We start from the raw sequence: 18,883 nt of genomic DNA, 5'->3' as shown, positions 1-18,883 counted from the left end.
CCTCGCGCAGGCGCCCCGAGTCCGCACGCGGGGCCACGGCGCGCACTACAGCTCCCAGCGTGCGTGCGGCGCGGCCCTTGTGGCCGGCCGGTCGGGGTCACCGGCGCTCAGACCTTGGCCCGAGCAGAAAGGAGTGGAGCAGGCGGCGGCTATGTTGTGGGTCCCGTGGTGGCGTGTCGGGGCGCGGCTGCGCGGCTTGCGCGGCGGGCTTCAGGCCCCCGCCGAAAGCGGTCGGCGGGGCGTGGTCTCCTGTATCGATCGTAAGGCTCGCCCGGGGATAGGGGTCCGTCCACCTGGCCGGCCCGGCCGCCCTCCTGGCCGGCCTGGCCGCCCTCATTCACCGCGTCGGCCTGTCCGGGCGCCCCGGGCCTAGTGATTTCCCCGGCTTAGACGTGGCGCGGCCCCGGGGGCGGGCGACCCTCGGCGGCTCAGCCCGGTGGCCGATGCTGGTCCGTCCTTGTACAGACCGCCCTTACCGTGCTTTGCGTTATGAACCTGGCGGTACGTTTCGCGAGACCGCCCCTGCGACCTTTCCTCTCACAATTCGGAGCTACGTCGTTACCCATCTGCTTTCGGATAACGACGGGCTCCGCCGCGGAAGCTCGTGACTTTGTTTTTTTAAATCACAACCATCGGTTCTAAAGGCAGTAAGGATGTGAAAAGCCCGGGGCTGGTTGTGATTGGTGAACAAAATCTCCGGTGATACAAGGTTTGCTCCCATATATAAATGATAGAACAACACCTGTAACTACAAAACACTTCAACTGTTGAAATTTATGCAGAAAAATAACCTGTTGCAAATGGGAAACTACCAGAGCTTACAGATCTGAATGTCTCCTGGCACCAGGCAAATAATTTCGATGCCAGTAACGGAGTGGGGGGGGGACCTAGGCCGCCTAGGGGGTAACCAGACACTTTGTGACGTTGTCGGGCGCCTAACCACTTTTTTCTTTTGAAGTCTTTCTTTTTTAAAATTTTTAATAAATGACAGTTTTGAAAACAGCAGAGTAGCTTCTGAGGGCCTTAGCTTGACATCCAGAGCTGTAAAGGACGCCAAGGTATAGGACAGTTTTCTTCTCAATGTTCTAAAACACCTTCACAGGGTGCCACCCTATCCTAGCCCTCAGAATTCGGTAAGCAAGGTCACCTTTGTTGATTGGCAACAAATTGGTTAAATATAAGTATATCCGGTGGCTAGTGGTGTAACTTCAACCAGTTGAAGGTGCTTTTTAATGCTCTTTTAATTAGTAAAATGAAAGAAAACTGTCCTTTAGGTGTATCATTCTACATATTAGAATATCAAGTTAATGGAAGCGATCAACAAAGGTTTCTCATTGATTCATGGCATATTTTAATGTGAAAAGTAATTTTTAAGAGCATTATGATTTTCATTATATCTGATATATCATTTTACAGATGAGGAAACTTGCTCAGTGTCTAGTGCAGCCCCCTGGTTTTACAGCAGGGCACCTGAGGCTGAGGGAGGAGTCTGGAGGCCTGACTTCCTGAAAATTGTATAATTAATAGTTGCAGACCCAGATCTTGAACGCCTGGTTCCTTGTCCAGTGCTCCCTCATTGTGATTTGCTGCAGCTTCCCAAGCGTTCCTTGAGCACCAGGATTCTCAGAACTGTTGAGTCTCTGGCTAGGTTTGGCCTTTGGATGCATTCAAAGATTCTTTTTTTAATAAATTTATTTATTTATTTATTTTTGGCTGCATTGGGTCTTCGTTGTTGCACGCGGGCTTTCTTTAGTTGCAGCGAGCAGGGCTACTCTTCGTTGTGGTGCGCAGGGTTCTCATTGCGGTGGCTTCTCGTTGTGGAGCACGGGGCTCTAGGCACGCGGGCTTCAGTAGTTGTGGCACAGCGGTCTCAGTAGTTGTGGCTCACGGGCTCAGTAGTTGTGGCTCACGGGCTCTAGAGCCCAGGCTCAGTAGTTGTAGCGCACAGGCTTAGTTGCTCCGTGGCATGTGGGATCTTCCTGGACCAAGGCTTGAACCCGTGTCCCCTGCATTGGCAGGTGGGTTCTTAACCACTGCACCACCAGGGAAGTTCCTGGTTTTCGTCTTGTTTTGTTTTCCAGTGCATGTTTTCTGAGAACTTAGGTATTTTTACTCAGTAACTATGCTTTGTTGTGTATAATTTACTTTTTAGCTTGCCTTTTCCACTTTTTTTCTCCAAGCAGTGTTCTCCTTTTCTTAGCATTCCATTATCTAGAATTGATTATTATCTATCTTAAATAAATATGTAATTATGTTGTATTTATACAGGTGCACCTCAGAGATACTGCAGGTTTGGTTCCATACCACTGTAATGAAGCAGATACTGCAATAACGACTTTGTTGTTTTCCGGGTACTTGTAAAAGTTATGTTTACACTGCACTGTAGTCTATTAAGTGTGCAGTAGCATTGTGTCTAAGAAAACAATGTCCATACCTTAATTTAAAAATACTTCATTGCTAAAAAAGCCTAACCATCATTTGACAACACAGGGTTGCTACAGACCTTCAGTTAGTAAAAAACACAGATTCTGCAGAGAGAAATGAAGGGCAATGAAACAAGGTGTGCCTGTACATCTGATTTGTGTACACGCATTCCCTCTTACTCACTTTGTGTGCAATTCAGATCTACTTCTTAGACCTTTTATACCCTGAACTACTTGTTTTACTCTGTCAAATACTAATAATAATATCTGTAGACACGTATTGAGCTCTTGCTGGGACGGAAGTTTTGTAGCCCATGTACAGTCAGATGTTTGCTTTCTCACCACTTATGTCATCCTTTGGGTGAATGGACCATTTTCATCTTTGACACCCCAGCACTGCTCCATGGTAGACACTCAGTCAGTATTCTTTTGTGAATGGAAAATGACCCGACTCCCAGGCAAGGAACCATGAATTGTTTATCCCTAACCACATTTCCGAGAGCAACACCCAACGTAGTTTTCTGCTTTGGACTTCTCAAGGTAGCGTCATCTTTAATCCTCACAACTCTTCACTTCTGAGTTTCCCATTTTGGTGAGGGTCCTGCTACAGACAGACAGCTTTGTCCTGCTTCACACAGCATCCACTCCTGAGGCCCAGGTCTACCCAGAGACACATGCTGCCACCTGCCCTTGTTCTCAGTGGGAAGGGCCGCGCAGGACAGCCGGGCACTGAAGGAAGTCGTGGTCGGGTGTGCTCTTTAGCATCACCCCAGGACCAAAAGGCTGAAACCTTAGAAAGCAGTGCAGAGCCCAGCACTTCCTCTTCCCCTGATGTTTTCTCAGCCACCACTGTGCCTCCAGCTGCAGCAGACACTCTGTTATCTCTTCCTGGCACATGTGAGGCAGGCAGTCCTTTCAAAACGGCAGTCCTAAGAAAACAAAAGAAAGATAACGTGAGCAGCGTAAGTCTGTCCCCCTGTGCAGGTTGCTGACCCTTCTGCATGGTGGCTCCCAGGATTCATGGTCCTTTCATTTCTAGATTCTCTGCACGGTTCCCAAAAGGTTGTGGTTTTTCACAGGAGCTTTGCTTAGGTTCTTCCCTTTTAGCTTCTGGCCTGTCTCTAGCTGAAAGTCTTATCACCTTGCAAAACGGGAAAGATATTTCAGGCCCACATGACCAGCTAGATGGCCTGTCGCTCTGCTTTCCAATTGAGTCCTACCTCATTCTGCACAGTGTTTGAAAAAAAACATAGAAAATAAATAGTGTTCGTGTCATTCGGGGAACTGGCTCTTTAAAGAAAAGTTGTAAAGTAACGACACTGTGAATTGAGTGGCCACTATTTCACGTAGGCTCATGCAGATATCTTTCTCCTAAAGAGTATCACCCTTGATGAAATACTGGAATAGTATAGTCTTTTACAAAATGTGTAAGGTTCTAGAGAAACTTGTCCTCATGAAGCTCCACTACCTGTCCCTTGATATTGCTCAGTCAGTTCATTTCCTTAGCTTTTAAGTAGCTTAGACCTGGAAGTGAAGGAGTTACCCAAAGTCACAGCATTAACAGTTAGGAAAGAAAATATTCTAAAAATTGTGAATCCATTAGGTGAAGACGGATTTAGGAAGGCCTTAGCCATGTTTTCAACACTGGAAGACTCGTTATCATTGTTATCAGTGACTGTCAAATGCACAGCTTTGTTACAGGATCTTTTCCTTAATTTGGAAGGTAAGCCAAAGTACACGTATCTTCCTTTCCTGACTGATGTTTTAAAATGAAACTGTTGTAGCTGGTAGACAAATACGCACCGATTCCAATACAGAAAATGCAGGACATCCTGAAGGAAAAATATGTTCATCATAATTTGAGGGTCAGTGTGTTTATTGTTCCTTTAATGTGGATTCTTGAGGAGGAAGAGATGAAGATGAGTATTGAAAGAATAAGTAACAAGGTAAATGAAGTCAGCCAGTCTGTTTGGGAGTAAACAAGGAAGGAGGCAGGTGATGCTACCTCAAGACGCTGATTAGCGGTGGGTGCTGGAGGTGGTGTGCCATGTGGGAATGCTCTCATAGGTCCACCGCCGGCCCGGGCTTCGTGGTGCTTCTTGCTTGCAGTACACTTCCCTGACTCCTGTCCTGGTTCTGAGTAAATGCCGCCTTGCCCACAGCTTCTACGGGACTAAACGAAGAGCAGAAAGAGTTCCAGAAAGTGGCGTTCAACTTTGCTGCCCGGGAGATGGCGCCAAACATGGCAGAGTGGGACCAGAAGGTGCGGGTTTTCCTGTGCTGGATGTCCCCACAGACGCCTCGTGCAGTGACCCTTATCTCCTCCTTATGATCCAGATTGTTTGGTATTTATTCTCCACTTAAAACTCTCACAGCGAATGCAAGTTCCAGGAGTGGTGTGATTCCTTTCCTGGAAAGCATCTTCCGCATCCTGTAGATATCATTTTTTTTAATTGCACAGAGATTTGGGCACTCTTAAACCAAGGCAATTCTATTGATGATAAAAAGAAACTTTGATGCCAGAAACCAGTCCTTATAGAATGCATTTTAACTGGTTTCACTATATAGATGACAAAAGGCATGTTAAGAGACTCCCTGCTCTCTCCCGAGTGCAAACGTCTTGATCCTTCCTTGTGCCCTCTAAAGAAAAGGCCATCTGTGAATAACTTACTGATGACCCTGCTCTCTTTGTACGCAGGAGCTGTTCCCAGTGGATGTGATGCGGAAGGCAGCCCAGCTGGGCTTTGGGGGGATTTACGTACGAACAGATGTAGGAGGGTCTGGACTGTCACGGCTCGACACCTCTGTCATCTTTGAAGCCTTGGCCACAGGCTGCACCAGCACCACAGCCTACATAAGCATCCACAAGTGAGTGGCCAAGATCGGGAAGCACAGTGACGTGCTCGTGCGGGCTGGCTGGGAAAGTTTATATAAACAGGGAAAAGGTTGCTCTTTTCAGGTTGGCTGTCCTTGAAGGACTAGACAGTTAAAAGTTCGCACTTAGGTCTGCTGCTCCCTGTTGGACTTGAATCTGTCATCTTGTATGTTGCTTAGAGAATGCTGGCCTTCTCCCAAATTCCAGATTGACCTGGTACCAAACAGACTTCTCCAGTAGAGTGGTTGGGGCCTGTTCCCTTTTCCTCAGCCCAAAGATGAAGCCTCCACTAATTTGGGAAAGGACATGTGACTCCTTGATTTTTAGGGAGCTCAGTTAACCTAACTAGAAATAGCAGGAACAGCATCCAGGTGGGAAATACCTTGGCCCTGGGTACGTCTGGGTAGTATGTGTCCCAGGAATATGTTAATGCAGGCCTTTGCTTTAAAGATGAATCTTCTCAATTGTGACTTTTCCCTTCCCGCTCTGTTCTGTTTCACTCTACTTTGCTGCCTTTGTTCTCCTGCCCCGTTCCCCTCCCCCCTCAAATTTCCTTTTCTTTTCCGTCTCTATCTCTGTCAATGTCTCTTCTTGGTGTACCTGTCAGCATGTGTGCCTGGATTATTGATACCTTTGGAAGTGAGGAACAGAGGCACAGGTTTTGCCCTCCACTCTGTACCATGGAGAAGTTTGCTTCCTACTGCCTCACTGAACCAGGTGGGTTTGCCGTGCAGCAGGAGGTGTGGCTTATGGGAAATCACGGGGCGTGCCTTCTCAGCCCCGCACGTGTAGCCGTTGTTGACCAGGAGTGCCTGATGGCCGTGACCTGATGTCACAGGCTAAGAGCTCTCTAGGGCAGAGTCTTTCCAGGCTGCAGACCAGAACCTCCTTGTAGGAGGCTCCTTGCAAGCTAGTGTGATGGGAGATGGAAAAGGGTCTGATTGCCGTATGCAGTTTTCACAAGTATAGAGAGCTTCTCAGCCATATGGATTTTAAAGTATCAAACTCTGAGGTGTTTTTTGTAAGGGAAGATTTCTCAGGTAGAGCCTTGCCGGGGCTTCCTTACCTTCCCAGGCTCTCTCCCACCTCTACGCTTCCCTCCTGTCCCTGCCGTAGGCAGTGGGAGTGATGCCGCCTCCCTCTTGACCTCCGCCAAGCGACGAGGAGATCATTACGTGCTCAGTGGCTCCAAGGTACAAGCATGCCGTCCTCGGTCCTCCCCGGGCAGATCGGAGGCTGTCCCCCTCCTGCCTCCACAGCCTGGACCCCAGGTCCGCGAGGGAACGTTCCCGGGGGTGGTACGTGTGGGAGGGAACCTCAGGCCGACTTCCCGTGTTCACTGTCACTGTTTCTCTTCTGGTCTCAGTCCACTTAGTTCCGTTCACTAGTGTCTGTCCTTTTTACAGCCTCAGTGCCGGCTCTTTGTAACCCTCCTTAGTTTCTCTGTGCCACCATATCTCTCACTGTCCCATCGTCGGGGGACCGCAGTGTTTTCCCCTCTCCAAACCCGCAGGCCTTCATCAGTGGTGGAGGCGAAGCAGACATCTATGTGGTCATGTGCCGAACAGGAGGACCAGGCCCCAAAGGCATCTCATGCATAGTTGTTGAGAAGGGGACCCCTGGCCTCAGCTTCGGCAAGAAGGAGAGAAAGGTGAGTGCGGTTGGACGGGGAGAGTCAGGTTGTGAGCCTCTTGCTTCTGCCAGATCAGCCTCTGCTCTGTTTCGGGAAATGGGTTCCACACTGGCTCACTGGCCTTGGAGGCTGTTGCTTCAATCAGGGTTTCGACAGTGTATCAGGTGGGATAGGGCATTGTCAGAGTGCGCTGGACCGCTGGTGAAGTGGCAACATTTGCCAGGAAGTTCATCAATGGGAGGGATTTCTCTGTCATCTCTCCTGCAGCCACTGTTGGCCTGTATCTCTTATCTACCTTCTTATCTTGATGCCCTCTTGTTCCCCCAGGAGGAAATGCTTACAGAAGACTAGAGGTCTCAAGAATGAAAAGCATATGGGCCACTTTTCTTCTCCAAATAAAAATACAGTAAAACTCACTGGAAGTGATTGTGGGTCTTTCAGTAATGTAAGAGGAAGAGTGTTTCCATAGGCTTCGAGAAGACGTTTTTAGGATTAAGAAGTAGCCAGGCCATGAACAGTAGACCTGTGGTTATGTAACTGTCACTGGTGATGAGGGTGGGATCTAGTCAGGTGGGCCAGGCCAGGTGACTGGCCTCCACCTCCAGCAGGTACTGTTAGAGTTGGAGCTTTTGGAGAGAAGTCAGTAATGAAATGGCCCCTAATCTACCTCTCCTCTCCTGGCTCCCCGGTTCCCCATTCGTCCCTTCATGACCTTCCTGATCCTTTGTAGCTGCTAGGAGTTCAGAGGTTCAGTGCCCTTCTCTTGTACAGGAAAGCAGGACCTGCTAGACACAGACTCTGCAAAGGCTTACACTCGCTCCTGGGGGTACAAGAATCACCACAGCTTGTCTGGGATTATAAGACATCGTCTTACCTTTATAAGCTATGTAAGCTGTGTACACGTGGTATATGAGATAGGTAGCTCTAAGACTTCTTAATCCTAGGGATGTCTGTTTGGGATTATAAGACAGACTGACACGGAGCCTGACATAATTTTACAGGACCAAGTTATACTGATTCTGGTGTTTGTGCCTATAGAGATAGTGATGATTATTTCAGCACATCGGTGTTTCTGGTATCGGTTGATAGCATACCAAAGCTGACAAGGTTAGGGCCTGGAGAAAAACTGTAAGTAAATTCCATAAACAAAAAGCGTCTCTTTACCTTTACTTTCTGTCTCCTCTCGCTTTTAAGCATATATATCGTATCTCTTTTTGCTTGTTTTCTTCTTAATTATTCGTCTTGCTTTACGTGTCCTATAATGTGTGGGGAATTTGGAAGGGCGTCTCATTCATTGAGCAGCTAGCAGGGGTCCACTGTACCGAGTGGTGGGACAGAGCAGGGGCTGCACAGACGCGCCCCGCCCTGTAGAATTGGCCTGTTAGCAGCAGGGTGGAGGGCGGGCGCAGGAACCAACACGGTGCCTTCCATCAGCGCTCAGGGCAAGGGAGGAAGGCAGGCTGGAGGCTGCGACGTGGACGGAGGAGAGCTTCTCAGGGTAGGGACAGACGACTCTCTGAAGATGAGGTGTCCTTTGAGATGAGGTCTGCAGCGTCACGGGAGCCGGCCGTGAGGAGGGTTCTGGGCAGAGACGGCAGTGGGACAGAGGGCCCGAGGTGGGGGCAGGATGAGCCTGTTTGAAGAAGCCAGAGCCTCTCCGTGTGGCCGGGGGGTCGTGAGCAAAGGGAACGGTGTGAGATGAAGTTGGAGAGGCAGGCAGGGCTGCGCAGGCGGGGTGCAGGGTCACCCACTGATCGCCATGGCTGATTTGGCTGCCGTGATGGCCTGAGCAGCGGGTCTTTCTCTCCAGCCGCATGGCCGTCTTTCCTGCAGGCACATGCTTTGACTTGGCGTACTGAGCACATTTTGTAGCTGAGAGCTTTAAACAACCAGTTCTGCATTGGCTTTATGGGAAAGTGGTGTGAGGAACTGTTTTATCTTGGATTTAATTGTTAAAAGGTTTCGTACAGAAGAATGCGTTTTCCCGTAGGAGGGGTGGCGGTGGGAAGGCAGTCTGTGGAAGGAAAGACAGATGGACGGGACAGGGCTCCCCTGGTCCTGGGCGGCCGGGGCTGCCGGAGGGCCGGGGAGGAGGGTCTTCTTTCTGGCTGCAGCTTCCCAGGGGCTCTGGGGGTTGAGGAGCGGCGTTCTCTGCCCAGGGGAGAAGGGAGCTGCTTTCACAGGAAGGGGCTAGGAGGTAGCAGCTGTTTGTATGTGGTTCTCTTATGATTGGCTGTCGTTAAGATCTGCCGTTCCAGGTGTGTATGTTCTGGATGGGAGGTAAGTTCCAGGGAGACCACACAGGCCAGTGTGGGAAGGTTTCAGACTTGGGGGCCTGAAAGACAGCGAGGTCAGTGCTGGCTCAGGCGACCGGAAGGGCCTCAGGAGGTTCCAGCGAAGCTCGACTTTGACGGAGGTTGGAGATGGGAGTGCTTCCGGGGAGGGAGAGGAGAAGCAGAAGTATGGTCAACAGGCCAGCCGCACAGGTCGCAGAACAGTTTGAGTGGAATCGAGGGTACAGGGTGACGGACAGAAGAGAAGGACTGAGCCGTTCTCTTCGAAGAAAAACCTTAAATAAAAGGCTGTGGGTGGAGCGCCTCTTCCCACGGCAGGGAGCCCTGAACGAGGGCAGTGGGGCTCTCAGCTGTCGGGGAGCCGGGGGCTTTGTCTGGTCTTGTGCTCTTCAGGATCTGCCTCACTGAGCCTCAGCTCCCTGGGAAAAGCAGACACCAAGAAGCCCCTCATGTGCAGTGTTTGCCAGTTTCTGTGGTGGAAATACTCTCCCCGGACCGATTTCTGGCTTCCGGGGTGATGTCACCGGGATGATGTCACCAGGGTGACGTCACCGGCAGCCAAGCTGAGAGAAGGTGTTTGTGATTGGCTCCCACGCGCCAGTGCCTGCATCTCGCCAGGTCTGTGCAGCCGATGGCCAGCGTGGTAGACGTTACGGCACCACGTGCAAAAACGCTGAGCTCTTCAAAGGACGAGGGTGGCTCTTGGTCATTATGATCCTTGCGCTGTCCTTATAAGAGGACACATACTCCGAGTAATCCTTATACCGTCAACGTTTTTTATAGAAGAATATACTCATGGAGGTGCCACAAAGGAGGAGGGTTCTGCCCGATCCTGAAGGAAGCGGTGGGAAATGTTTGGGGACAGGTTGGTCTGGTGGAGTGGGCACTAGGAAGTAGATGCTCTTAATGTGTTGAAAATGTTGAGCTGAAAGAGAAAAACCTGAGTCGACAGATATTTGTGTGACCTTTCTATTTTTGCTCATTGAAGTTCCCGAGGGACTAAGTCCAGGGATAGGAGAGCCTGGTGGACAGGATGCTGCCCTGAGCGGTCAACTTCTGGGCAGCCACACAGCCCCTGATTTTTGCCAGGTGGGGTGGAACTCACAGCCGACCCGAGCGGTGATCTTTGAAGACTGTGCTGTCCCTGTGGCCAACAGGATCGGGGACGAGGGCCAGGGCTTCCTCATTGCCATGAGAGGACTGAACGGGGGGAGGATCAATGTCGGTGAGGACCCCAGGGGGCAGGAGCGGCGGGCGGGCAGCACGGTCCCCTGGCTCACTTGACGTGTTGGTACCGTCCTTCCTAGCGTCCTGCTCTCTGGGCGCTGCTTATGCTTCGGTCATCCTCACCCGAGACCACCTCAAGGTCCGGAAGCAGTTTGGAGAGCCCCTGGCCAGTAACCAGGTAACTTCCCCGGTGTCCTAGCTTTTGCTCTTGTCTCTAGAACATTCTCTACAACTGTGGGGCCCTGATGTCTCTTGTGGGTTCTGCCCCCATTTCAGCCAGAACTTGTGCTCTATTTCTGTCAATAATTGTTTAATAATTTTTGCTTATAGTCGTGAAAAGATTCGTGATACATTGACTGGCAAGAAAAAGCACGACATTTTAGAGGAGTATGCTTCTGCTTTGTTTACAGAATACATGAATATGTATAAATTTTTTTAATTAATTTACTTGTCTGTCTTTGGCTGCTTTTGTTCTTCACTGCTGTGCACAGCTTTCTCTAGTTGCGGCGAGCGGGGGCTTCTCATCGCGGGCGCTTCTCTTGTTGTGGAGCACGGGCTCTAGGTGAGCAGGCTTCGGTAGTTGTGGCTCGAAGGCTCTAGAGCACAGGCTCAGTAGTTGTGGTGCATGGGGTTAGTTGCTCCGCAGCATGCGGGATCTTCCCAGACCAGGGCTCGAACCCGTGTCCCCTGCGTTGGTAGGCGGATTCTTAACCACTGCGCCACCAGGGAAGCCCTAAATTTCTTTTAAAAGATTTTTTTTTTTGATGTGGACCATTTTTTTTCTTAAGTCTTTATTGAATTGTTACAATATTGCTCTGTTTTATGTTTTGATTTTTTGGCAGCAAGGCAGGTGGGATGTTAGCTCCCTGACTGGGGATTGAACCCACACCCCGTGAATTGAAAGGTGAAGTCTTAACCACTGGACCACCAGGGAAGTCCCTGTATAAATATTAATGAAACATTTTCAGGGATACATCTGAAAAATGCAAGAAGTAATTATTTCAGGGGTATGGGATTAGATGATTTATCTCTTTTTTCTTTTGCTTGTGTTCCAGTTTTTCTTTCTTTTTTCTTTATTGAGGTAATGCTGGTTTATAACATTATATGTTTCATGTATACTTTTTTTTTTTTTTTTTTGCCTGCACCGTGTGGCATGCGGCATGTGGGGTCTTAGTTCCCTGACCAGGAATCAAACCCGTGTCCCCTGCATTGGGAGCGTGGAGTCTTATCCGCTGGACCACCAGGGAAGTCCCTCATGTATACATTATAATTGGATTTCTGTATACACTACAGTGAGCTCACCACTGAAAGTCTGATTTCCATCAATCAGCATAACAGTTGATCTCCTTTACCCATTTCACCCTCCCCCCACCCCCTTCTTCTCTGGTAACCACCAGTCTGTTCTCTGTATCTATGTGGTGTTGTTTTGTTTTGTGCATTCATTTATCGTGTGTGTTTTAGACTCTTCGTATGAGTGAAATCATATGGTATTTGTCTTTCTCTGTCTGACTTATTTCTCTTAACATAATATCCTCTAGGTCCATCCATGTTGTCACAAAAGGCAAGATTCCATTCTTTTTTATGGCTGAGTAATATTCCATTGTATACGTACACCCCGTCTTCTTTATCTATTGATAGGCACTTAGGTTGCTTCCATATCTTGGCTGTTGTAAATAGTGCTGCAGTGAACATAGAGGTGCATGTATCTTTTTGAATTAGTGTTTTCATATTCTTTGGAAAAAAACCATAAGTGGAACGGCTGGATTGTAAGATAGTTCTGTTCCACCCTTAACCTAATGGGGTTCCTTTGTAGGTTATTGCCCTTTTTTTCTGACTGCCTTTAAAATTCTTTCTTTGTCATTGACTGTGGACAGTTTTAATATTATGTGTCTTGGAGAAGATCTTTTTGCGTTGAGATAATTAGGTGTTCTCTTAGTTTCATGGACTTGTGTATCCAGTTCCTTCCCCAGGTTTGGGACACTCTCAGCTTTTACTTCTTTTTTTTTATTTTATTTTTGGCCGTGTTGGGTCTTTGTTGCTGCCCACGGGCTTTTCTCTAGTTGCAGTGAGTGGGGGCTACTCTTCCTTGTGGTGTGCGGGCTTCTCATTGCGGTGGCTTCTCTTGTTGCAGAGCACGGGCTCTAGGTGCGCAGGCTTCAGTACTTGTGGCTCACAGGCTCTAGAGCGCAGGCTCAGTAGTTGTGGTGCATGGGCTTAGTTGCTCTGCAGCATGTGGGATCTTCCCAGACCAGAGCTCGAACCCGTGTCCCCTGCATTCTCAGGCGGATTCTTAACCGCTATGCCACCAGGGAAGCCCTCAGCTCTTAACTTCTGTAAACAAGCTCTGTGCTCCTTTCCCCTGTCTTTTCCTTCTGGGATGCCCACTGTCCTTCTGTTGCTCTTCCTGATGGAGTGGGATAGCTCTCGTAGGATTCTGTGTTTTTAATCTTAGTTCTCTCTCCCCTCCTACCTGAATCATTTCTAGATTTCCGTCTTGGAGCTCACTAATTCCCTCTTCCTTGTGGTCGGCTCGACCCCCATAGCCCTCTAATGCATTTTCCATCTCATTTATTGAGTTCTTCAGCTCCAGAATTTTGGTTTGATTCTTTCTTAGAGTTTCAGTCTCTTGGTAGAGTAGTCCTTCTGTTCATTAGTTTTATTCCTGAGCTCACTGAACTGCCCATCTGACTTTTCTCGTAACTCGTCGAGTTTCCTGATGCAGCTATTTTGAATTCTCCATCAGTTAGGTCCCAGTATTCCATGACTTCAAGTCTGGTTTCTGGAGAATTGTCGTCTTTCTGTGGTCCCACGTGTTGCCGTGCTTCTGCATGGTGCTTGGTGAGTTGTTCCTCTGCTGGCCCATTTGAAGTAGCCAGTACCTTCTTGGGTAGAGCTTTTTTACTTGGTTCTAACTTTCCTTTGGTTTTCAGCAGGTGGCTCTGTAGTGTGGGCTTTGGTTTCTCTTGCCTCTGCCGCTGCTGCCAGAGGTGCTGCGCTGGGCGTGCTGGTGCTTGCTGTGCCCGGGGCTGTGCCTGTGGCTGATGTCGCCTCAAGGGGCACCGGACGGCGGGCACCTCTGCCACATTCGGGGTTGCCTGGGTCACGAGCACTGCCACCACAGCAGGCGGGGGGGCGGGGCCGGAGCTGGGGTCGCAGGCACCCTGCTGTGTCTAGCTTGTTGGGTTCGGGGCGCTGCTATGGCCTGTGCTGCTGCTGCCGGGGCAGGGGTCTCAGGCACCACGTCCACTGCTTCCTGGCCCTGCCCGTGCTGGGTCCCAGCCCACACCCCGTGAGGTGTGCAGGGGCTCGGGGCCCCAGGGCGTGCCGGGCAGAGCTGTGGGCGTTTTACTGGTTGTAGGTGGAAGGGACAGACAGAGGGAGCGTCTTCCTAAGGAGGCGAGATGCTGAAGTGCAGGGAGTGCAGTGGACTTAGAACTTAACGAGGCACATTCTTTGTGGAGCCTGGGGCCCCTTAGAAGCGGCCCGGTTAGAGGTGGCTCTCTGAGCCTGTCTGTGTGTCTGGTTCTCTTCTCTCCTCTCACTGCAGTACCTGCAGTTCAAACTGGCAGATATGGTGGCCAGGCTGGTGGCCTCACGGCTGATGATCCGCAACGCAGCCGTGGCTCTGCAGGAGGAACGTGAGGATGCGGTGGCCCTGTGCTCCATGGCCAAGCTCTTCGCTACAGACGAATGCTTTGCGGTGAGTGGTGCTGCTGTCTGCCTCTCTTGGGTGACCGGCCTGTGGCGGGCCGCCCAGCTGCTCCTGGAACGCTGCGTAAGGCGTCAGTTACTCAGGAGAGGCCCACGTGGGCGCTCGGCCGGCACTTCACCTGCTCCACGCCGCCGCACATCAGGTTTTGTCTCTGCCCTTTGACTGTGCGCTGGGTGAGATGCTGCCTTTGGAAGAAGGGTCAGACCACAGCACTGTTTAAATGTCAGGAACAGAGCCATTTCCACAGCGAGGCTGCATCTGCCGCTCACCAGAACTCCAGCTGGTGTGGGGCGGGCAGCCTCTCCCTGCAGACAGCAGGCGAGAAGGGCAGAGGCCTCTGAGTCCCTCGTGGGTGGGGACTAGCTCGCTCAGGAGGCAGACTTCCCTCGTTGTCCCCGTGCACACAGAACCGGAGCCCCTCTGGCCTGGCTGGCACCTTCACCTCCCTCACGTTGGCTCAGGGCAGGCAGCCAGATCAGGGCTGGGGCGGAGAGAGGAACCCCTGTTCCGGAGCCTTCTCAGAATCCGAGGTATCTAATCCCTGTGTCCCTGCAGATCTGCAACCAGGCCCTGCAGATGCACGGGGGCTACGGCTACCTGAAGGACTGCGCGGTCCAGCAGTACATGCGGGACTCCAGGGTCCATCAGATCCTCGAAGGTAAAAGTGGCCAAGGTGGTTCTCTCCCTTTCGGAGCCGTCACCCCTGCTGTCTGTCGCCGTGCTTCCTGTCTTCCTCCTCCCTCCTTGCTCCTGGCCCCCTCTGGAGGGGCCTGCTGTGCCGTCCTGACCTGGCCTGGGGGCCGGGAAGTCACCGAGTCACCCCCCTCCTGCTCTTTGCCTTTGTCATTTATAGAGACAGCGCAAACGAAGATAACATCCGAGAAAGCATTTTGAAAACTGCAGCAGCGGCTGTTCTTCACTGTTGTAAAATACTTGGTCCTCAGAGATCCCAGGACTTCTCCACAGTAACTTCCAGGGTAGATGTGAGCTAGTTTGATCTCCAGCCTCTACACACTGATCATGACCATCAGTGTTGCTAATGGAGCTTTCAGTAAATTAATTGTCACACACGGGCATCTTCTTGCCGATCACAGGCCCACGGGCAGGAGATGGGTAAGCTGCTGGCGTCGGGCTCTGCAGGGCCTTCTCCACTCCACGCTGGTTTGGAAATCTTCAAATTACATGACTGTTGTTTAGCCAGTAGGCAGCTGAGGTGGTTACACTGTAGCAAAGGCAGCGGATGAGGCAAAGGCTTGTGGAAGTGACTTTGAGTAAAGGAACCTGAAGGAAGCACCAGCCTCCCTGTGGCTTCTGAAGCATCCTTCTCAGACCCGACCAGCGTCAGGACCACTGGGAGGATTTGTGAGCACAGAGCTTCTGACTCCATGGGTCTTGGGTGGGCCTGGGGATCTGCATCTCTAACGAGGGTTCAGGGAGGTTGCTCCTGCCTGTCTGGGAGCCACATTGAGAGCCACCACGGGGCGTCATGTCCAAGTCACAGGCTTCAGTATCTGCTTTCTGCTGCAAACCTTGTCCCTAAAGCGTGTTTATGAGCAGGGTTGCTAGTGTGCAGGCCAAACCCGTCGCCTCATTCCTTCTGTGACTCCAGTCGTACGTGGCTGTTGCTTTCCAGCCTTGGTGAGTGTGGGAGACTTCCCTTCATTCTGACTCTTTCAACCCTGTTAGAATAACTGAGAAAAGCCCGATATGCTTATTTCAGGCCACACCATCATCCACTTGTAGGAAAATGTGCGCACTGGTCTTCGTCACTTGTTTCACCCCAGACTTTGTTATTGGAAAGATAGGAAATTTCAGCTTTGATTTTATTCGAGATGTGTGATTAGTCATTCCTCATGGTGGTCAATATTTCTTTTTGCATTAAAAAGAGTGGAAATAATAAAATAAAATAAAAAAAGAGTGGAAAAATGAAGCAAGCAACTGACCCCCCCTTCTTTCAGGGAAAATGTTTTTGTTATTTTAAAATTCAGTTTTCTGATTACCAGTGATGTTGGTATATTTATTGTTGAAGACTTACAAAATATAGGAAAAGTTAAAAAAGAAAAAAGATCATTCATGTTTTGACATCAGAACTAATACTTTGGGCTCCTTTTATGTTTAAGACCAAAAATATCTTCTTTTGGACCTTTTTCTGCGCTTGTATAGATACATTTTTTAAAGTTAATTTTATTGGAGTATAGTTGCTTTACAATGTTGTGTTAGTTTCTGCTGTACAGTAAAGTGAATCAGCTATATGTATGCATGCATCCTCTCTTTTTTGGATTTCCTTCCCATTTAGGTCACCACAGAGCAATGAGTAGAGTTCCCTGTGCTATACAGTAGGTTCTCATTAGTTATCTGTTTTATACATAGTGTGTATATGTCAATCCCAATCTCCCAATTCATCTCAGCCCCCATAGATACATTTTTTTAAAATAGAGTTATACTACGTATACTATTGGATGTTCTGCTGTTTTATTTTGTTTGCTTTTACTATCAGGAGAGGTTACTTTTTTTTTTTAACATCTTTATTGGAGTATAATTGCTTTACAATGGTGTGTTAGTTTCTGCTTTATAACAAAGTGAATCAGCTACACGTATACATGTATCCCCATATCGCCTCCCTCTTGTGTCTCCCTCCCACCCTCCCTATCCCACCCCTCTAGGTGGTCACAGAGCACTGAGCTGATCTCCCTGTGCTGTGCGGCTGCTTCCCACTAGCTATTTTACGTTTGGTAGTGTATATATGTCCATATATAGAGGGTTTTTTAAAGGTAAATTTTTTCCTCACTCCCTGACATCTTTCAAGATAAAAAGCGACGTTGCCGGGCTTCCCTGGTGGCACAGTGGTTGAGAGTCCACCTGCCGATGCAGGGGACGTGGGTTCACGCCCCAGTCCGGGAAGATCCCACGTGCCGCGGAGCGGCTGGGCTGGTGAGCCATGGCCGCTGAGCCTGCGCGTCCGGAGCCTGTGCTCCGCAACGGGAGAGCCCACAACAGTGAGAGGCCCGTGTACCGCAAAAAAAAAAAAAGCGACGTTGCCCTTTACATCCCTAGTCAGAGCTTTGCTGACTCTCAGGCCCGGCAGCTCCTAAGCCCCTCCGTCCTCTCTCGCTCTTGCAGGCAGCAACGAAGTGATGCGGATACTGATCTCAAGAAGCCTGCTGCAGGAGTAGCCCCTGGACTGAGGCTCCGATGCGAGGATCAGTGTCGAGTGGTTCCATGTGGACGGCGCTGTCACAGTGAGTCCAGGACGCGCTGGAGGGGCTGTGCTTGTCCAGGGCACCATCACAGCGTCAGCTGGAGGGTGGCACCTGGAGGGCGGCACCTGGAGGACGGCCGGAGCTGCCCTGGCTGGAACGTTATAAGAAGACGTGCCGCCTTGTTTTCCTGACGCGGAGGGTGACCAGAACACTGACCACGAAACCACTGTCCTTTCCTGGATCCACAGTCTTGATTTGTCTGCATTTTGCTGGTTCACCAGATCCCTCTTCTGGGAATCTGGGTACTTCTGTTGAGGGTTTTTCCTGACTGTAAAGCAAAGGTGTGGGAAAGGAGAAATGGAGAGAAAGCGTCTTCCTGTCTTTTTCTGTTCTTTGTGCCTCGGCTGAAGACGCAGAAGGTTTCCGTGGGCTGCTCTTCCTTTGCAGCAACTCCTCCTCTGAATGTAAATCATGATGAAATGAGTGTTTGGAAATCCTTCTCCTAAGCTGAGATTTAGGGCGTATCTGCACTTCTGGACTATCTGAATGTCAAGGGCTGAGATTGTTTGGAACTGTGAAGACTTGTTGTTTTAGAAGCATGTGGTCTGGGAATGGTATTTGAAGTTCCTGTGACATTTCCTTATAAGTGCTTTGAGTATACTTTTTTTCTGAGTTTTTGCTTTTTTGCTCCTCTTTTTAAATGTTTTTAATCACTACATTAATAAATCTACCCCTCTCTGTACCATTTTCAGGTCTACTGGTTTTTATTTTCTTTCTAAATAAGCCTTCACGACTATTTTTTAAATTTTTATTACATTTAATTAAACATTTAACTAGACTTTGGGATAATAAACAAAAATCTCTCCTTGACCAAGTTGACTTTTTAAAAATAGGTTCCTTAAATTATTAATAGCCTTGTAAAGCAAGTAGTGTTTAGGATTTATGAAAGTAGATTTAAAGTAATACCCAAAGATGTAGACTTTTTAGAGAACCCTGTTATAAACGATCATTGCATTATTTCATCTCATCTCTATAAAAGAAATATCCAAGGTATGTTTTTTAACTATAAGTCAGTGTTTAGAGAGACCGACATAGGTGCCCTTAGCTACGACAGGTGTTTTCTGTTTTGACCTCGAAGTCTAAGGCACTGTACTGGGTAGTGCAGGGGGACAGGCTGTGGGTCTGCCGCGAAGCTGAAGTTAAATTTCCGCCTTCAGAAGCCTAACTCCACAGCTGCAGTGCAAGATAACGATGAGTCTACAGAAGAGACAATGATGTGGCACAAGTGTTGTAGGAAGGAATTCATGGAGAAAGTAGGAATTCAAATTCAGCCTTTATGATAATGTGTGGTGTTTAAAGATAACCAAGAAAGTCAGCTTCAGACAGGAAAGAACCAGGAGCAGGAAAAGTGCAGGCTGTGAGTGGGAGCTGTTGACACTTTGCTTCTGCAGGGCAGTCCCGGGATGGAAAGATTTAAGTTCAATCTGGATGCAGCCTTACGAAGGCCGAGCAGTGGAGA

At 49.4% G+C, this 18,883-nt stretch overlaps 1 protein-coding gene across 6 annotated transcripts; it reads left to right on the top strand.

Annotated features, from left to right (window-relative positions):
- Positions 1–114: 114 nt before the first annotated feature.
- Positions 115–18,101, top strand: ACAD8 (acyl-CoA dehydrogenase family member 8). Of its 6 annotated transcripts, none has more exons than XM_029208699.1 (12): positions 125–260; positions 4,027–4,146; positions 4,586–4,686; positions 5,122–5,291; positions 5,906–6,015; positions 6,415–6,491; positions 6,812–6,949; positions 10,315–10,450; positions 10,533–10,630; positions 14,000–14,152; positions 14,720–14,822; positions 17,285–18,101. In XM_029208699.1, exons 1-12 carry the CDS (start codon positions 152–154, stop codon positions 17,335–17,337), a joined length of 1,368 nt encoding a protein of 455 aa, XP_029064532.1. In that variant the 5' UTR covers positions 125–151; the 3' UTR covers positions 17,338–18,101. The 6 variants fall into 6 exon arrangements, 5 of the variants coding, with proteins under 5 accessions (XP_029064536.1, XP_029064532.1, XP_029064533.1 ...); XM_029208700.1 differs by lacking the exon at positions 17,285–18,101 and adding an exon at positions 15,018–16,658; XM_029208702.1 differs by lacking the exon at positions 125–260 and adding an exon at positions 289–501.
- Positions 18,102–18,883: the final 782 nt, after the last annotated feature.

Source organism: Monodon monoceros, unplaced genomic scaffold (genome assembly GCF_005190385.1).
Source record: "Monodon monoceros isolate NGI ecotype Baffin Bay Population unplaced genomic scaffold, NGI_Narwhal_1 Super_Scaffold_7, whole genome shotgun sequence".
In the NCBI taxonomy this organism is placed as follows: Eukaryota; Metazoa; Chordata; class Mammalia; order Artiodactyla; family Monodontidae; genus Monodon; species Monodon monoceros.
Note: the sequence above shows the minus strand (reverse complement) of the source record. Positions and strands in the feature narration are given on the sequence as shown.

Excerpts from the sequence above, each read along its gene's own strand:
- ACAD8 (XM_029208699.1), top strand. The coding sequence starts at position 152 with ATGTTGTGGGTCCCGTGGTGGCGTGTCGGGGCGCGGCTGCGCGGCTTG. Across the intron at positions 4,687-5,121 it reads TGGCAGAGTGGGACCAGAAG|GAGCTGTTCCCAGTGGATGT; the intron begins GTGCGGGTTTTC and ends CTTTGTACGCAG. Across the intron at positions 10,631-13,999 it reads AGCCCCTGGCCAGTAACCAG|TACCTGCAGTTCAAACTGGC; the intron begins GTAACTTCCCCG and ends CTCTCACTGCAG.